The following is a 20,081-nucleotide window of genomic DNA, read 5'->3' as shown; positions in this document are numbered from 1 at the left end:
AAACGAAAATTTCAAAGCAGGACGTTAGCGATGGCGGAGGTAATTTAAGATCACTTAGAAACACCATAAATATTTATTTGTGCTATTATTTAGCTTGCTTTCAGATTCCATGGCATTAATATCTGATAGCATTACATAAATATATAACTGCATGAGTACTTTCTTCTTAAATTAATATTTGCATCCATTGAAGTTTTCACAGTGGTAAGTTACCAGCTAATTTTTGACGTGACTTCCATGACAATAAGGCCACCCTTGTGTCTTTTATATTAATAATTTTATAATAATAACTTTTTTTAAAGAAACTGCCAAGATTGAAAAACAATCTTTCTTCCTTCTGAACAATTGTTTCATTTTCCAAGGCTGGATTATCCAGAAAATGATTGTGTTTTAAAGTGGATAAAGCAATTTTCTCATTAAAGTGCTAGTGGTAGGCTTACACTGACCTTTAAAAGGAAAAAAACCAACTTGGCAGGGTTCAAAACAAGAAGTAACTGTGTGGATAATGGATTTTTCAGATTAGTTTACTAACCAAATAATAAAAAGGAAAAAAAAAAAAGCAAAAAGAAAATACCTGTTCAACTGATTTTTTTTTTATTTGCTGTATTTTTACAGGTTAAAAAAACTATTTGAAAATTATCTGGGCCTGGAGAGGAAGGAGAAATACACTATCCTGATAAGTAGCATTAATACTTTCTTTTTATCCAAAATGAAATATTTTCAGTTAATCTTAAAAAAATACATTAGAGTTGCAAACATCTCATTATAATAATTTCAAAATAACTATTTTCCCTTTTTAAGTGGCCCCTGCCTAAATATAATTTATTCATTCAAATAATGTCCTTTGTTTTCCTTTATTTTGGGTGGAGATTTTCTGGTCCCTTTGAAGTTCCTCCCCATCAAATCTACTCATATCTGTGAAGGTGTAACAAACTCATATGTTTATTCTTGTGCTTGAATCCAGAGTTTACTCAGAGTTTGGCTTCACTAAATTATAATTCTGCCCATTTTAGTTCTCCATTACTTCAGGCTTTTTCTAGAGGGCTGTGTGTAAAACCCTCCCAATCAGAACTGCACGAGCTGCCCAGTCTTCTGTGCTGTCCAGATTAATATTTCCAGGTGTGGATTTATTTTGGGAGTTTGGAGGGCTCTAACCCTTTCCCTTCCTGTTGCCTGGGGCAATGCATCCAACCTGAATTTAATGCTGCTAATTGAGGCTTCAAAGAATGTTTTTTGAGACCTGAGTTTGCAGTTTTTTAGTGACTGCCTGGTGGAAGCTGCCACTTTGTATGACCCAACCCCATTCCAATCCTCCTTGAACGTTGTGGGTGCCAGTTCCTGAGCTGCATGAGGATAATGATGGACAAGTGCAGGGAGAACTGGGGTGCACCCTGCTTGGTGGTGTGCTCAGGGATCTTGTTCACTGCTGCACGGTTCCTGTAGACCCCCAGTCACGTCACAGCAGGGTTCATATTGTGTCCCCAGTCTGCCCTGATTTGTTTCCCCGAGTTTTACCTCAGGTGTAAATGAGAATATGGATTCCTTGCTACGATTATCCTAGGAATAAAACAGTAATTATATTGCATTCAGTTGCAAAATGAAATGACAGCTTGATTCCTGCTTTTTCTCTATTCTATAATTAACAGACTTTCAATTACTACCTTCCTGAGGTCTATTCCAAGTGAGACCACAAGGAGAGCCAAGCACAGGCACTTCCTGCATCATTCTGGCTCTGCTGTGGATCAATCCTCATCCAAAGCATTTCATGGCAGTAAATCTTGATGATACAACTCGAGGATAAAATTATCTTCTTGGCCATAATATGCAGCTCTTTTCCTTACCAAAACCCCTGGTGCAGCCTGCTCTTATTTTTCTAGTAATTTCAGTATATTAGTGTGGATAAGCAATACTTATGCAAAGTAAGTTGTGGCCATATATTTGTTTAGGCAAATGCTTTATGTTACAGCAAATGTTGCACATTTACAGCCCATTTTCATAGCTTTTGGGGGCTCTCTGGATCTGACTAATAGCATCTTACTGCTCCACTCAAAAACTCCATTACTCTGCTACCTGTGATCTTTCGTTGCATATTTATATCTTGAGCTCTGCAAAGAAATTTGCTTTATGTGATGTGCTTGGGTAGTGCCTGGCATAAGCAAACACGGAGTGGGCTGCCGTGCTGCAGAGAGTAAGCAGTGCTATCAGAGCTCCGCTGTGTCGCCAAGAAATTTCCAGAGGTATTTGTTTTGTTTTGTTTTACAGTTTGCTAAACCAACACTTTAACCAGCTACTTCCCTGCCTGCTGTTTTGCAGTACATTTGGCTGGAGGCACTCTGATGGCTTCAGATATTTTTGTAGCAACTTCATTGATAACGCAGAAATATTAAACACGTGTTCTCAAAGCACAACCACCACAAGAGTGCTCAACCATCCACGCACGTACTGTTATTTTCCTGCCTCCATATGACTTCAGGATCTTGACTTGTGGCGATGTCTCGGTGCTTTTGATGGTCAGCTGGGGCCTGCTGTCCTGAAAGTGGCCATTGCAGGTGTCCAGCACCACGGTGTCACCCCCTTCTCGTGCAGCTACCCCGCAGTTGCAGGCGGTGGCGGAGCGGTGGCCGCCACAATCCCACTGCCGGACGTGCACCTCGAACGCCCGCGACTCGCTGCGGCACAGCAGGAACGTCCCGATTTTGTGGCTGTCGTAGCGCCTGAACAGCCACAAAGAGACAAAGACAGGGTTAGACACCCTCAGCATGTACCTGTGTGTTGCCACAGGCCTCCAGCTGGGTAATAATTAGCATTGACTCCATGATTGCAGAAGGCTGATCAATTGCTTTATTAAATCATCTTATACTATATTATACTATACTTAGCCCATCCCATCCAGCCTTGACCTAACTGGTCAATCAATCCAAACACCATCCAGTGTCTAATTAAGTAATCACTTTTTGGTAAACAAATCTCCATGACACATTCTTCATGCGCATAACAGCAGGTGCAACAAGTGGAGATAAGAATTGTGTCTCATTCTTTTCTCTGATTTTCTCACAGCCTTCCCCAGGAAAATGCCCGGGAAAGTCTGTGCCTGCTCTCTGTGGCCAGAGAGCTGCTGCCACACCTGTGTTGAGTATTTGTTGGCACTCTTGCTCCATAATTAGAGCAGAGTGCTGGCTGGCCTTGGAGGAGGGAACCATGCACACATGGGGAAGAGTTTCTCTGGCTCTGTATCCAAGGGAACGCCACAGCATTTGCTAGCTGGAAGCGCCTAAGAATTCCTGTGAAAAGCAGGAGTTGTGTCCCAGCTGCTGCCATGGCAATGGGCATAGATAAAAAGGGTAAATATTTGATATAAAACAAATGGGAAGAAGTTTCCTGCCTCCAGGTCTTAATAAATGTATTTTGGTTCTAACTGGTTGCTTTTAGAGCACAATGTTCTTCAAAGGGAAATCGGTGCTCAAATAACCTCTTCTGTGACTAATCACCAAATATTTCAAGTCTGGCTGTGGCTAGGTAAAGGCTTCCAATGAAAATCTGGGATTCTGCTGAAAGCCAGCTAAAATGAAGTTTGTTCCTCCCCCTCAACGATTTGCCCCTAAGCACAGCTTTCACACTCAATGAATCAGCAATCAGCAAAAGCCAGTGTGGAGAACAATTTAGGACTTTCATTCTTTCCTGTAAGGAACATCCCTGCTCCATCTGGGTGAGGCAAGAGCAGGATAAGATAAATTTAATAACTTTGCAAGTGTTTGGTCTCTGCATGAACCATCTGGAACCTCTGGGGTTTCCACAACAGAGGCCTGTGAGAGGGCCCTTTTCTGCTTGTTCTTTGTGCTCTCACTCCATAAACTTGTCTCATTCTCACTCTTTTTTTATTCTCTTATATAAAAGGATATAGTAGCCATATACTTAATATTTGTTGTTGATGTTTTCCCCCTATAAGCCAGCTTCAATCTTTAAAAACAATGGATTATTCTGCTTTCTTTTAAGGCGCTGCAATTCCATATTAGTTAATTTCATAAATTTTTATGAAATGAACTAATATGGAAACTAAACTATATGCTTATAATAAGAAGCTTTATTATTTTCTACAATATAAAGCATTAGAAGGAATGTATAAAATGTTTCTGCTAAGTAATAGGATTATTTTTAAAACAGTGCCATACAAACATCCACATTGTTTCAGGCCATTAATGTTTCTTATGCAGAGGAACAAATGGCTTGCAAACTGACTTTTTCACATGCATATTTCTGTGTTTTGCTCCTCTTCAGAAAAAAAAGCTATAGATAACTTTGTAGCTTAAAACACAGTAAAAAATTTAAACTCCAGCTCCTTTTCTCTGATAGAAAAAACATCTGACTTTATCTTTCATCTTGAAAAACTTAGGTTGGCCATAAAGTGATAAGATATTGAATGGTTCTGTCTCATCCTATTTTCTAATCAGATACATAAATCCTGTATTACACCTCATAGATGCTGCTGCTAAGATTGATCAGAACTAAAGACAACATAAAAAATAGATAATCTCTTTCAACCTCTAGTACTCACTCCATTTGTATATCTTTGTGGGGGAGAAAGAGGATATTTTGTGAGAGCACCTTCCACAGGTTCCTTCTCCAGAATCTGTGTTTAAGGAGGCTGATGGGAAATCAGGCATCAGGCTGGCTGTACCCAGACTAATCATCTCTGTCTGGTAAAGAAGGCTCTTTTTTGCATATGCATATAAATGTCATTGCAGTCAGGGGAGCTATTTATTGCTTAATAATCACTGACAGTGGATCCAATCCAGCCCTCCTGGAAGTCACTCTGAGTCCTTCAATTAAGTCATGGCATAGATTGCATAGCACATAATGAACCTGCACTGTGCCTAAATCAGAGCTTTCAGGCACCTTCGAGTCAGTTGAATGGATAATTGGATGTAGTCAGGTAAACTTCTGTGATGTTTATACAACTGTAATTGTGATAATGATTCTTTGGACAACCTTAGAGTTGCCTGTATTACTAAATGCCTGAAGTAGGCTCAGAGCAACTCTTGCACGAGGGAGTTCTGCGTGTTCCTTGTGAACCAGGCACCACTGTTTGTGTCTAAATCTCCCTCCACAGTGCACTTCCCCATCCTGCTTCCCTGATAGTCTGCAGCAGTGGGCAGACTGGATGAAAAGGGCTTCCCTCCCCCCCCTCTGTGTGCTTAGATTGTTTTCCAAGGGGGGAAGCAAGTTCTTGTCCTGGCACAAAGTCATGGCTTGAGTGATTGTTGATGGCAGTGAGCTTCTAGAGGAATAATTTCTGTTGGTAAATCATAAGAGAGGGACAGAAGGGGGTACAGACATATGTAAACAACGACTTCCTAGTAGTGTTCAATTAACTCCCATCCTGCACTTCCTCTCCACCAAACTGCACTTTACCTTTGTGTTAATTCAGTGTTTTTTGTGGCCTTTCCTGAAGGTTTTCCACCACAGCTTTGCCACCAAATGATTTGATTTGTTGGCATGGCGCTCCAGGCTCCTTCTTTCTTTGCTACTAGGAACTATTTTGTGGTAGGCTTGACCCTATGAAGAGCTGGGTGACCCTGAAGGACGTTCTCTGCTTTCAGAGTGTTCGTCCCACCACGTTGTTCTCAGAGCAGATGTTGGATTGTATTCAGCAGGCACTGGATGCCTGGGGACAACCAAACTGCTGAAGACTATCAAAACCACAGCACCTGGCAGGGCTACTCATGCCCAGGACTTAGCTGTGGGCTCCTGTGATGAAAGCCATTAAAGCCAACAGGCAAATGCTGCCATTTCCTTGGTGATGATACTGCTGTGATAATATAGATTAGTGTAAATTTTTGAGACGTCTGAAAAATCTTTTAACCTTTTTTTTTTTGTTAGGCAAAATGCAAAATAACATAAATGATGTATATAGTTCCCCAATAAAAGAAAAAAAGAAAAAAAATTCCTTTTTACTTTGCCCTAAAAGGATTTTCTGCATATTTAGTTTTAAGCTAGTACTTCATATTTAAGAATCTGCGATTTATGGCGTGAAAAGCTTTTATATTTATAATGTGCCATAACCAGTAATGAGGGCTATACTTTTGCTTTACCAGGCTTTCACATTTGTTTAATTTAGAAGGTACTTTGCTATAAAAGGAAGTGCTCTCTCTGGATTTTAGCTGGTATAATTAACATTATTTCACATCTACGCTCCAATATACACAAATTGATTGTGCTTATGCTGTAAAATATGACACATTCTTCTTTGATTTTCAGTCACTGCCTTTGGTGAAAAGAATGAAAAGATTGCAAGATAAATATTCCTACAGACATATATTAGCAGGAGGCACAGGAAAGGGGAGTGTTATTAAGGAGTGGGAGTTGGGTATTTCAGTTGTCTAATGAATAGCTAACTACCTCAGATGTAATGTGAGCTCACTATGTCAGATTAAAACCATTGGAAATATTACAATAGAAGTTAAAATTACATTGGAAGTGGCCGTTTCAGTAAGAAAATTGTACTGCCAATAAGCAAAACACTTCCAGTCTTTTATTTTTTGTACCATTTTTCAATTTTCCAAATTTATTCAAATAAATATTTTTGTTGAAGTCAAATTTTAATTTTTTTAATGAATTTAATTTAAATTTTGAAACCACATAAAGGTTCTCATTTCAAACACATTTTCCCACCAGATTCCCTTCCATGAAAAAAGAGGAATGCTTCCCTTCCAGACCTCTGTGTCAGCCTTTGCCTTCAGATTATAGTTTTGTACCAGGACAGAAGCAGGAATTGCTTTCCTCACTCCTTAAAGACAGAGCTTTAAAATACTTTGCTAACGTGGTAACAATTTTTTTGGACAGGCAATCAGAGAAGTTGCTTAACTGATGTGCAATAAGATAGCCTAATCATTATAATAATTGAAAGAGAAATTATTTACAATAATAAATGGGAATATAAATAGGAGTAATGGGACTGTGAAATGATGGGTAAGAAACTTGGCTGAATATCAAGAACTGATACATCTTAGGGAAATAACCTAGTTATTGAGATGGAGGAAGTCTTATCAGTGTGGCTCATTTAAAGCTGCACTGGACAGAACAGTGGTGAATGTTTTTCCACAAGGAACAAAATGCAGCTTTTGAGGGGCCAAGGTGATCCTGGGTTTTTCCTTTTTTGAGTCTGTGTGACTCTGAGGCAGGATGACACAGACAGATGGGTTTTTCCAAACTCCCTGGGTCAGAACAGAGCATAAATTGCTTAGAAGCATTTCTGTGTGATATCAACAATAGGATTAAAAAACGAGTTATTCAGATAAAATTGCTTTATTTGGTTTTAGACCTTTTTTTTTCCCCCATGGAAGCAATGTAAAAATGTGCTTCATGGCTGGAAGGGTGTCCCCATTCCAAGAGGTATTTTTCAGCTATTTATAACTCCCTAAACCCAAGAATCTGACAGATCACTGCCTGTTCCCAGCCCTAAATCAAAAGGGAGTATTTTGGAATATAAATGTATAGAGAGGTTTGAAATAATACTCTGATCTAGTTTAATATCCCAGAGTTGAAGTAATTGCAGCTACATGAGGTATGGGAATACCTTTGAACCTCTTGCAGCTCTAATGAATCTTCTTAAGCAAAAAAAGCACCCAAACTTGTATGAAACAAGTTCCTGGCCACATTTAAATGCTGTTCAGCAAAGCAGAAGGGGGACTGGGAAACCACGGATAAGCAGAGTTAATCTCCTCTCAGACTGCCCAATTTATGTGAATTCTCTGTTAGAAGCAGAAGTGCAACCTTTAATGGAGTCACTGCCTTTCTTACTGACAGTTCATCAGCAGATTTTCCAGCTTTGACATAATTTCAGACGTCACCTCCAGAGCATGTTGGACTGAAATTGGGATATCAGGATAGCAGAAATTCACACCTGCCAAGCCCTTGTGCATGCTGTGCACCCAAAGTCATTGTCTGTGCCATCAGGAGGTTAATGGTGGAATGACAAAGTTGGAATGTCATCTGAAATATTTGCAACATTGGATCAAATAGGCCAGGTGCAAATTTAAAAAAAAATTCAGTGATGCCAGTTAGCTGGGCTAAACAGATTAATGAACGATTAGGGGAGTTAAATGTGGAAAAGTTCTATACAGTACAGGCTGTCAAACACAAAGGCACCACTTTGGCTCAGTAATCTTTAAGCAGCTTATTGCTGGGTAAATCAGGAGGACATTTGGACACTACAGGAGGATGTAAAACTTTATTTTTGCATTCTCCTTCTGACATTTGGCACTTATAATTTCTGCACTTTTTTTATCTGGGACGTTACAGCTATCTTTTTGGGGTTTTTCAACTATGTTTATGTCTGTCAACTCCAGCTGGACATAAATCAGCTCTGGAAACAGAAGAAATCAAGAGCATCCTTCTGATTAGTGCTTTTGCAGCAGATGTTGCTGAACTCCTGGGTGTGCTGTGCTGCCCTGGTGACATAATGTGTCACTTGGGTGGCACTGGGGTGTCCCTAACACAATGACTTGTGGTGTAGACATCCTCACAAACCACTTGTGATGGTTCTATTTGAAGAACTTTTTAGAACCTGACCTTTGTGTTGTAAAAATTATTCAGACTCAAAGCCATTGCTTTTGAGAGATTAATCCATTTCTAGTCCTTTTGTTAAAAGGAGTACACAGCTGGAAGGAAACCACTTGTGCTGTTGAAGGAGTACATTCCTCATTGTAAGCAAACCTCTTCAATGTTTTTTTTGATATTCTAATGTAAACCCAAATGCATGCTACATCCAGAAACTGATAGCTGCAGTAATTGAGCCAAATTATTTCAAAGTAAAATACTCACCATCCATCAAATGTGATAATGTGTGGATCAGTGAAAGAGTAGCAGTTCCCTGTTGGGAGGTCTCGAACTGTGACCTAGTTAAAATGAAATGTATAATGAATACAGTCTACACAGCAGTTTTCCTTCATTACTGTTCCTCACAAAACATTAGGGGCAGATTCATGGGTTAAGTGCAAACTACAATCTGACTTCTGAAACATGATTGCAGATGGGGACAAAATAGGCTTCAATTTCAAATAACAGAGTTTAATCATAGCCAATGAGGCAGTTCAAAGTGTTCCTGTTCATCTGATGTAATGTCTTCCTTTATTTGGTAAAAGCTGAAGTCTTTTATTAAAACTTTTTGCTAAAGAGCAGATAATTCACTGAAATTACCAGAGAATAGGGTGCTCATTAAATTGTACTAATTTTAATGCCTGAAGTATGGTAAAAAGGTATGCTGTAGTTAAGTAACGTTAGCATGTTTTAGTAGTAGCTGCCAGTCCCCTAACTTGACCTCGGATTTCCCATTACAGCATCTGAATGGCTGATTTATCTATTTGATGTGGATATTGATCAGATATTGATGAGGAGGCTCCAAACCACTCTGCTTTATGTGGGTGAAACAGGAAAGGATCTATTACAGCTACAGAGATCTTCATCTGCATCAGCCCTCGACTGCTTGGGCACCAGCTGGGTCACAGAGGAGCTGTGAGGAGCAGGGAGCAGATGTGGCTGCAGAAGCAGAGGCAGGGCTCTGCAGCTGTGACACCTGAATCTCAGGCAGTGCCAGCTCTGCTCATGAGGGTGTTTTTTGAACGGCTGAGTGCTCTGCTGACCAGCTCCCAAAAATGCAGGACTGGGTTCTGTAGTGATTTGTGATATGAAGAGCTCCCAGTCATACTGGTGGGAGTGATGGAGTGTTATGTTTTTTCCATTATCCATCCTGACAGACTGATTCTTGGCCAGGGCTGTTAATTCTTTGCTCCCTCCCTGCCCATGAGGAGTCCAGAGGTGCACTTCAGTTAGTTCTACCAGGATCCATGGAGCAGGGAAGAAGGATGGCTGCTATATCCCTGTGCAGTCTTTCAGTGACAAAGCAGAACTTGGCTTTTGGGAACAGGAGTGAAATTAAATAAATGAATTAGAGGGCGAAGATAGAACTTCAGTTCCTGACAGCATTCCTCACCTGTAGCAATACATCATCTGTATTTCAAAATGCCCCTTAACCATGACACAGAAACACTTAGATGTTCACCTGTGTCTGGCACACCAAACTTTTAGAATGATGGTCTTGAGGACTGAAAAAATGAATCCCTCTTTGAACAACTTTTTGATTTGGAGTCAGCTGTATCATTTGGATTTACTGTGATATGAAGAGTGTCAGAATTTTCCCATTTTCTCCACAGCCTCACACTTCCTAAGTAAAAACTTAGCACAAGCAAATACATGTGGCCCTTCCTGCTCTGCTCCTTCTTGCATGATGTCAGCAGAAGACACAATTCCTGGTTGGAGGCAGGAGTAGTTTAATGAGGAAATCCCATTTACAGGTATCAGGATGTTCTGCCCACCATTTCTGTTCAATTTTCAGATAAATCAAAAATATCTGAACAAGTCAGAAGGATTAAAGATTATGTGGATTTCAATACATGGAGTTTTTCTTGCTATGTTGCAAGAACTCTTACATTAAGGCCTCTAATTAACTACAAAGTAGCAATGGGAAAATGGGGGGAAGGGAAGTATTGCCTATTATGTTACCATAGATCAAGTTTTAACAGAGATAAATGGAATTTATTATTAAAATTGATATATTCAATTTCACACTTGATATATCTTCATATTTTAATGAAAGAATTTGTAATTTCAAGAAAAAAATATAAGTGTATGAGTGCACGATGCTGAATTAGCTGTAATTTCTGTTTTAAGAATCTTAAAAAGAAGCCAGTTCTGGAGATAAAATGTTATACATCCATGCTAGGCATTTTACCTTTGAAGACAAACATTATTTTGGTCCAGTTTAATCTTATTCTTTCATGACAAAATCCACAAAAAATAGGGCAGGGAATTTGTGGATTTCACTGGGAGGTTGTTTTCAGTTATTTAAGTTTGGATGTGCCCCTGCTCTGAGAAATTTAGCTCAGTCAAATCTGTGCTCTGGTTAATGTTTTGGGGCAGTGCGATTACAGCTCTCAAACCTCCCAGCTGAGGTCCTGAAATAACTTCATGGAGAAAGGGCTGGTCCTTGCTCACCACATCACTCAGCCAGGCTTTCTACAGGGAAAGTGGGGCTTGCCTTCCTGATTGCTTTTTTTTTTTTTTTCATTTTATTTTTTTTTTATTTTGGACATTTTGTAGTGGTATAAATGAAGAGATGGAGCAGCCACGTGTTATTGAAAGTGTCCTGGCAATTCATGGCAGTCACAAATTGAACATGGCACTGCTGAATCCTCTTCTCCTCTCTCCTTTCTGAGGCTCTGCCTTTCCTCTGCTTTTTCAGAAAATGTTCTCCAAACTCTCAGTTTCCCCCTTCCTCCTTCTCAAAAAGGGGCTTGTTCCCTAACCCATGTTCTCCCTCTCCCCTTTTTCAGTGGACAGAAGCACTCCAGTGTTCCACCTCTTGGCCTTACTGATGGGCTGACTAATAATCAAACCTAAATCTGTCAAATCACAGGGGATTCCATGTTAATTTTCTTGGTGTGTGAAGTGACTGTTTTGCTTTACTCTGCTGACAGAGGGCAGGGTTATATCAGATATTAGGAAAAAAATTCTTTATTGTGGGGATGGGGAGGCCCTGGCACAGGGAGCCCAGAGAAGCTGAGGCTGCCCCTTCCCTGGGAGTGTCCAAGGCCAGATTGGATGGGGCTTGGAGCAACCTGGGATAGTGGAAGGGTCCCTGCCCATGGCAGGGAGTGAAACTGGATTATCTTTAAGGTCTCTTCCAACCCAAACCATTATAACAATCATCCTAAAATTTTATTTTCTTTGGAAAAGAAAGGCAAAAAATAAAAAAAAGGAAAGAAAAAAAATAAAATAAAAGACTTTTAGTTAGATTTGCCACATTTTCCAACCAATTTCAGGTACTAACCTTCACATCCCTGGGTGTGTAATCCCTCCAGAGCGAATCCCTTGGTGCATCTGGGTGGGTGCGGATGCTGCTGACACGGTTCCCGTCCTGCGCAAAGTCCGTCACGGCTGTCACCGTCACCGTGGCTGCTGCACAGCTGCTCCCCGAGCAGGGCTCCGGCAGCAGATCCACCTGGCAGGCTGAGAGGGCGATGTCTGGGGGCCCTGGGACCTGCCTGCCTGGAGAGAACACCAACACAGAGTCTGACAAGTCACCAAATGCACCGCCCACACCCTGCGTTCTGTTCAGCACAAACGCTTCTTGTTCCAGGACACGCATGCCTTGGGTCTTAGGTCGAAAGATTTAGCTGGGGTATGTATTCTATTTGTCATCTGCTAGAGGTGGGACAGTTCTCTTCTGGTTATTGGGTAGTTTTCTTTATCTTTTCCACAACCAATCCTCCCTCCTGGAGATATCTGCTGTTAATGGGCCAGTGAGTGTCCCTGCATGGCTGAGAAAATTCCATCATCCCATGGAGAGATGCTCCACCCAGGGCGGGGGAGCCGAGCATTCCTACCTGGATACAATCTGACCTGGGAACAGCACAGCAGCCTTTGCCCCCTGCATTCCCAGAGGAGCAGCTTTCTTCCCCCTGCATTCCCAGAGGAGCAGCTTCCTTCCCCTGCATTCCCAGAGGAGCTCAGGCCCATCTCCCCCAGCCCTGGAGCTCCAGAGGAAAACTCCCCCCTTGTGCAGGATCCTGCTCCAGCAGAAGCACAGCTGGCACTGCAGAAGGGCTGAGCCACCCTGGAATGGGACTGCTGCCACCTCCCTGACACACAGGGGGTCAGGTTGTATTGTGACTCTGGCAGTGGTTTGCTTTTTCTTTTACTATTGAATTTTATTTTTTTTAATTCTCCTAGTAAAGCACGGTTATTCCTATTCTCATATCTTTGCTGAGAGCCCCTTTAGTTTCAAAATTATAATAATTTGGAGGAATTATTCCATTTCAAGGAAGGCTCCTGCCTTCCTTAGCAGACACTTGTCTTTTCAAAGCAAGACAACTTGGAACCAGATGGGCTTTGCATGAAGACATTTGTGACTGAATCTGGCATCTCCCTGCAGTCTTCACTGTGCTGCCTTTTTATCCCCAAAGTTTACTAAAAACTCAGTGGTGTCTATTTTTCCACAGGTGCTAATATTTCTGGGACAATGGTGTTATCTTTGTGGGTCCATGCCCAGTGAATGAAGACAAGTCGTTCTCATGACAAAGAGATAAATCTGTGTTTCTGGAAAACAATTCTCTTACACTGTCTGGAGGATAAGGAGATATCTGCTGGGAGTTATTTAATTTAAAATAAACAGGTGTTTTGATGTGAAAAGGGAGTGTTCTTGAGTAAGTTTTTGGTGAACTATGGATCCACAACAGCAAGGCAAATGCAGCAGGTCTGTATTTGTATTTTTTGGCTTAGTTATGTTATGGTGTTTTGCTTCCCAGTCCCAAATGATGATAGTTTTATTTGTATCCTTCACAGAAGTATTGTGCTGATAAATTCACTAAAAATGAGGAAAAATAATAGCTATGGAGATACTGGTTATGTCAGCATCTGCGGTGGGTAGAGAAATGATGTGTGTGACAAATTCAGTGTGACAATAGCACTGCACTGTATCTTTCTTTTCTAAAGAAACCTCTACACACAGTCAGAATGGCAGCATCCACTTCTCTCAGATCCTGACTCTTTCTGCTGAGGTCTCAGGTAAACCTGGATTTTTATTTCCATAGGTGTGTTTTCCCTTACACCGAATTATGATAGCATTTAGTTCTGAGCCATCCGGTCTGCACTGGATTCAGTGTGCATTTATTTCTCAAGAAGCCACTCAAGCTTTCATGAATCCTTTTGTTGATAGGAAATGAAACTGTGGTCCCACTGAAGCCAGTCAGAATCTAAGTGCTGATTTCATGACTTACAGTGTTTCTTGAGGAATACTTAGTTTTCTCTCACAGACCACTAATTGTCACCAGATAAGAATAAAGTTCTGGAAATGTTGGCCCTAAATTTAATCTGAGATGAAAAGAAATGATTTTCTGGTATCAAAATAAGTGCTTTTTATACCATTCTTCCCATTTGTAGAATTGCTTAATAATTTCTAGAGATGGTATTAAAGTATTTTAAGATGGCATTTCTAACACAATCAAATAATCACTGTCCTATTCCTTATGGGAAAATCTCATGAAATATAACTTAAATTAACCCTCTACAGTACTATGGAAACTGAACTAAAATCTACAGATATTAATGACATATTATCTGTCATATCAAATCCTTAAAGGCTGCCTCACCTCACATCTTATAGAAAAGTCCTGGCTCATTTTCAAGGTTCTTGATTCAATTAAATTGGAGGTTTCCATGAGGAATAGTTATTGCCATTACAGCCCCATGAGCTGTGCTCAAAACCCAGAACAAAAGTGTAAAATCAAAGAAAATCATCTTGTCAAAATAGTAGCGATAAACTTAACAGAAGCCGAACTCCAGTGGCTCTGCTGTGCCTTGGCATTCATTATGATATTGTCTGAACTTGGAGAGATATTTCTGTGCTTGTAATTAGCTTTCTTATCACTTATTCCCTACATAATTAGCACAACAGTGTAGTTATATGGATTCAGTCAGACAAGGAGCTTGTCAGTTAATTTATTCCATATAAACGAATCGCAGCTAAAATGGTTTTTATTTTTAATTTCCAGCACTGTGGCCAGCACACATTTTTCAGAAGCCTGCAGTGTTCCTTCAGATAAACTAATGGGCCCTAAAGACAATAAAGGCTCAGAGCAAACGTGGTTGTGCAGACACCCAGCAGCAGATCCTCAGCCTTAAGTACATATAGATAGCTCAATAGATAACAGCCCGAGTGTCATCCCAGGAAACAGCCTCAGGATGGAGCAACCAAGGGCTAGAGCTGGGTTTAGTTTAAGCTGCAGAAATGAGTTGATTGAGACTAACAGAAATTTTCCACTTCAGTGACAACTTCCTTCAAACACGAGTTAATTGGACGAGCTGTACTTTTCTCCTGACACCAACACATCAAGCCAGTTGACAGCTTAAAAATAGAGCTGCTTCTGCAAGTGCTGCATCCTCTCTTTCTTCCAGTCAAGTGCACACTGTGGGACTGGAGGAGACCTTGGTGAAGGGGTCAGTCTCAGTCCAGTGTGCTGAGCTCAGCCTCCCCAGCCTGAGAGCTCCTGGCCAGTTTTCTCAGTGTGATTCTGACAGTCTTGATGGATGCCTAAAAAACATGAGTTAAACGAATGGCCTTGACTGGGACTAATTCCTGTCTGACCCTCAGTGTCTGAGCTGCTTGGGGTCTGTGGAGATGTCCCAGCACACATCCCAGTCCCTCAGTGTGAGGCAGCCTTTCCTCCACCTGGCTATCCAAGGAAATCCATTCCCACGAGCTCAGAGGATGTTTTCCTGATGGAGCAGCCCAGACTCCAAGCCAAGAGCAGCACTGAGCCATGGAGAAATGCAAAGTACTTCATGTACAAGAGCCAACACAGCTGCTGGAACCATAAGGTTCTGCTCAGTTTAAGTTCATTGTGTTATGATACCATTTAAATTATTTTTCTTTCTTCTGTCTAAGCACTTGGCTGGTGGTGAGGAGAGCTAGGAAAGGGAATTAAAAAGAGAAAAATATCAGGACCTATCTGGGTTTTGCCAACATTTTTTAGAGCTGGCTTTCTGTGGGTAGAGAAACTGCAGCTGTAATCCTATCTCTAAAAATTTTTCTCATTGAGTCACTTAAGGAAAAGAAAGAAGTGACTTGTTAGAAAAAAGGTTGGGTGTTTTATTTAGTGCAAATGGAAAGTAAATACCTACGTGCCACCTTTAGGCAGGAAGGGTATTCCACCCGATTGACTTGAAGACAACATTTACTGAGTAAAAGGACAAGAGTTTTCTCAGTGACATTGTCAAAGTTTTAAAGTTAATAAAATAAAAAAAATTCCTAAATGTTTAGAAAGAGAATAATACATAAGCACAAGAATGATTTTTTTCCTTCTGTATTAAGATAAAAACTATAAGCCAGCAAAAGAAAGAAAAAAGCCTTCACTATGCATTGACTGAATAATAAATCTGCAGGGGAGCTTTTTATTGATAATTAATGAAATTATTCTACCTAAGAACATTCCTGCTACAAAAAAAACTTAAAAATGGAATTTTACGCTCCTGGAATTTAAAATAAGTTCTTCTACTCTCAGTTATTTCATACATAAATCTCAACAGACTACTGTTCAGGTTATTGCTAGTTATATTTATGGCTTTAGGGTTCTTTTCTCTCAAAAATCTGTCAGATATAATCAGCTGTTTTATTTTGCAGATAAAAATATGGCCTAGTTTGTTGATTTAATGGTTTCTGCCCTTTGTTATTATTTATATATAATATTTTCTATTAGAATTCATTGTAACTTACATACTGGAAAAAGCGATCACATTGATTTGATGTCAATATGTAAAACTCTTACCCAAGTCCTCAGTACTTAGTTGCAAAGTCATTTTACAGGAATCATCCTGCCCAGGACAGGCAATGGGCACCGTGCTCAGGACAGTCAAAACATGCTCCTTGCCATCCTCTGCAATTTCTAGTGACTCTGGTAAAAACTGGAAATAAGAAAACAACTCTAAGATCATTTTGACAAGCATGAATGATGACAGATTAATCAGGTAATGTAGACATCTATGAAGTCTGAAGTGGTTTTAACCAATTATTAAGATATATGATTACTTGCAAAATAATAATAATCTTTATCATACTCTTCTTAATAATAATAAATTTTGCAATAGTGATCTTCAACTTTGTAAGGTAAAATTGCTGTTAACATACTTTAGCATACATTTTTGGCAATTAAGAAAATGTTTTCATCTCCCATATATAATGTGTCATTGCTTCTCATCTCCAAATCAGAAAGCCAACTTTTATTAAGCCTGAGAATAATATTGTAGAATTTATTTAATTTTTAATATCCCTGGTTTATAGGAGCTCGGCATAAAGTCTGACATAACCCCATGGTCATGGACTCCATGTTTGTAGTCTGCACCAGGTGCAAAATAATTCCAATTTTTCACCAATTCCCCTTCCCTGCTATGGCAGGAAGAATTGCTCTGAACATAAAATATTACAGGTTTGGAGACTCCTATCCCCAGGGGCAGAGCTGGGATTGTGCCTTTTCTGTCTGCCCATTGTCCTGGGAAAAGAGCAGAGATAGCATTCAGGGATAGTCGGAAATGGGAATTTCCACTCCCTGGAGGATTCTGACATTTAAAAAAATTTCCCAGAAGCTATTCTTCAGAATGGGTTGCCAGATGTTTGAAACCCCTTTCATGGAGGCATGAACACTCAGAAGATCCCAAAATCTCATGGGCTGCCAGGCTAACAGCCTAATCCTTGAGTGGGATTAGACCTGGTCCTTGCTCTCAGTGAATTTATCTTCAACAACTTCTGTTTTGTAATGCCTGACCGTAACAAGATGATGGAGAAAAATTCATATTTTGTCTTCACTTTGCTCTGGTTTAGTTACAACAGAATTGTGCATCCCTGAAGGTTTGTAGGTATGTCTTCCCATCACACAAAACCCCCAGAGATGTTCAGGGCACATTTACTTGCAATTTGCTCATACTTTGTGACACATCAGTTTCCACACCTGCACATGGTGCCAGTGGTGCTTCAGGGGTGTTTGACAGACAAACTGAAAGCCATTTTCTCAAAGTGAACAGCACTGCTTGTGATTAATGTTTCTTCATCAAGACTAATGTTTCTTCATCATGGTTTTCAAATATTCCCTAGTCAGTGACTCCGGGCCATGGGTGTTACCTTAATCCCAGCATAGAAACCTTTGCTGTCCTCAGGCAGTGACTGCTGCTCAGGAGTGCCCCTCCTAAAAGCTGTGACGGTGCAAAAGACCTGTAATAAATAAATAAACAGCATGTGCTAGAGCATTTCTTGAATAACATTTGTATAATTATGCATCCTCCTGTTGCTCAGAGTTTTTAAGCTTTCATTCTCCTGCTGAGATATATTTTGGGGATTTGGGCTTTGAGAATGTTTATGTATAAATTTTGAGATTTGGAAGAATTTTTGATGCATTTAATAAGCAAAGAAGTATGGCTTTTGTCTCAAGAATTAATAACACTTTATGCTTACAATGTGTTTTCTTCTGCAGTTTTTAAACACCTTGGTTTGTGATTTTGACTCCTTTTGCTAAGGAAGAATGATATTGTTCACAGATGTCACTGTCAGAATTCAGACATGTGCTCTTGGGATCCCAGACTCCAGCCTGTCCACTGGATCAAATATCTTCTCTCTGTACCATGTTTGAAAGCCTTTTATTTTAAAATGTAAATTTGTTTAACAGTCATCCAGTCTCAGAAACTTTGTCAGCAATAAGAGAGGCTTCTTTTTTCCCCCTTATTGTTTTATAAAAGATGATGCAGATGTGCCTACAGGGTTTATATTGTATTAAGAAAAAATAAGAAAATTCATCCAAATAAAAACTCCTCCAAACACAATGTACCAGGACACTTATGTTGTATTCCTAGCACAGCCACACAACTTTTATCTCTGCTGAGCCTGCACACCATCTGCCAACTAAATGTTTCATTGGTTTCAGAAAAACCAAATTGCAAAAATCATTTCTAGGATCGTAAGAGTAAAATACAGAAATTTTCCTTAAAGCAAATGACAATAGACTCTAAAACTGTAGTTCTGAATATTTTTTTTTAGTCTTCTTGGAAAAGGAATAACAGATTGTGACATATTAAATCAAATTCCAGATACTCAGATGACATATTTATATCTGCCTTTTTTAAGCCTCAAGTAACCCACAAGGAAGAACTGGACCAATCCAATTTATTTTCCATTATAACAAATGCTTTTGGATAGATTTTCCAGCATCACTCACTGGCCATGCTGATGCTTGTAGCTCTCACCTGCATGACCCTCGTGACCACTACCTGCAAAGCAGGTTCTACACCAGGATATTCCCAGATCCATGTGGTCATAACAGCCTGCAATATTCCTTTTAGCACCCTAAAAATCCCTCCTCATTACCATCAAGTCATGAGTTTCCTGCAAACTGAAGAATCCTCTTTCCTACCTCATTTGTGCACAGCAGAAATTCCCCACCTGCAATACAGGGTCTTTTGTAGGGCTGTGGGGAAAAACAAGTGTTTTCTGTGCTCTTCAAGTGGATTCTTTCCAGTTCAGCTCAGTCCCAGGCTTATGTGCCTTTTGGGATGTTTTTACCTTCACAATTTTTCTCACTCTCTTGCAGACAGCTCCAGACAGTTTGGCCCAGTGAAAATGGTGTCATTTTTTACATTAACAAGATGGAAGCCTTGAGGTCATACTGGGTGTACTGGGGGAAAAACAGACACAGATCTCACCTCACAGAGACACTTCACAGTTAAAATTCCTCAGATATTTCATAGTTATCCAGCTTGCCTCTGAAGGAGAGCAAGTTGTTGTCTCCTCAAGGTAATAAGCCCCTGTTATCATTAGATATTTATTATCTCAAATCCTTCCCTACAGGCTCGTGTTCAGTTTACAGACTTTTCAAAACAGTTCTTCAGCTGGGAAGGCAGACAGTGAGTGTTGATCACACTCCTGCAGCTTCTCCTGCTGCTGCCACTGTGAGAATCTGCAAAATCAGGATCTGGCAAGGCAGTGACAACAGAGAAAGGGTTCAGGTAATGCACATTCCCCTACCAAATTCAGATAATGCACATTCCCCTACCAAAACCAAAGAGCCCCAACCCCTTGCAGAGCTCACTGAGCAGATCACATGCACCTGCATTGCAGATGAGGGATTTGCTCTCACTGGGCTGTTTGCACTTTTGGTTTCAGTGTTTTTAACCAAAAAATGTTCACACTGAGGTTCCCCAATGAATGTTTGTGCCAGGGAGGGAGCTGCAGCTGCCAGGGACTGGCACAGGGATGCCCAGCACTGACAGAGGCATGGCCTGGGGATCTTCCCCAGAATGAGATCTGGGCAAATACCAGAACCCAGCCTCACTGTATTTCCTCTCATGTGTATTTTAGAGCTGTATCTTATTGATAAAGCACCAAACACTCAAATAAAAATTTATTCCTTAATGATACACAGAGACATCTGTGGACTATCAGTGCATCCCAGCTCAATCATCAGTGCTTTTGGAGGTCGGCACAAACT

General features: G+C 40.3%; 1 protein-coding gene across 1 annotated transcript in view; it reads right to left on the bottom strand.

Moving 5' to 3' along the window:
• LOC110480621 (von Willebrand factor D and EGF domain-containing protein) overlaps positions 1-20,081 on the bottom strand; it is a 166,571-nt gene that overhangs the window by 90,285 nt on the left and 56,205 nt on the right. The window contains 5 exon segments of the mRNA XM_077784840.1: positions 2,444-2,714; positions 8,821-8,894; positions 11,885-12,102; positions 16,380-16,515; positions 17,726-17,815. Coding sequence (XP_077640966.1) covers positions 2,444-2,714; positions 8,821-8,894; positions 11,885-12,102; positions 16,380-16,515; positions 17,726-17,815 — 789 coding nt within the window.

The sequence above is a fragment of the Lonchura striata genome, chromosome 8 (assembly GCF_046129695.1).
Source record: "Lonchura striata isolate bLonStr1 chromosome 8, bLonStr1.mat, whole genome shotgun sequence".
Taxonomy (NCBI): domain Eukaryota; kingdom Metazoa; phylum Chordata; class Aves; order Passeriformes; family Estrildidae; genus Lonchura; species Lonchura striata.
This window is presented reverse-complemented; position numbering and strand designations above follow the sequence as displayed.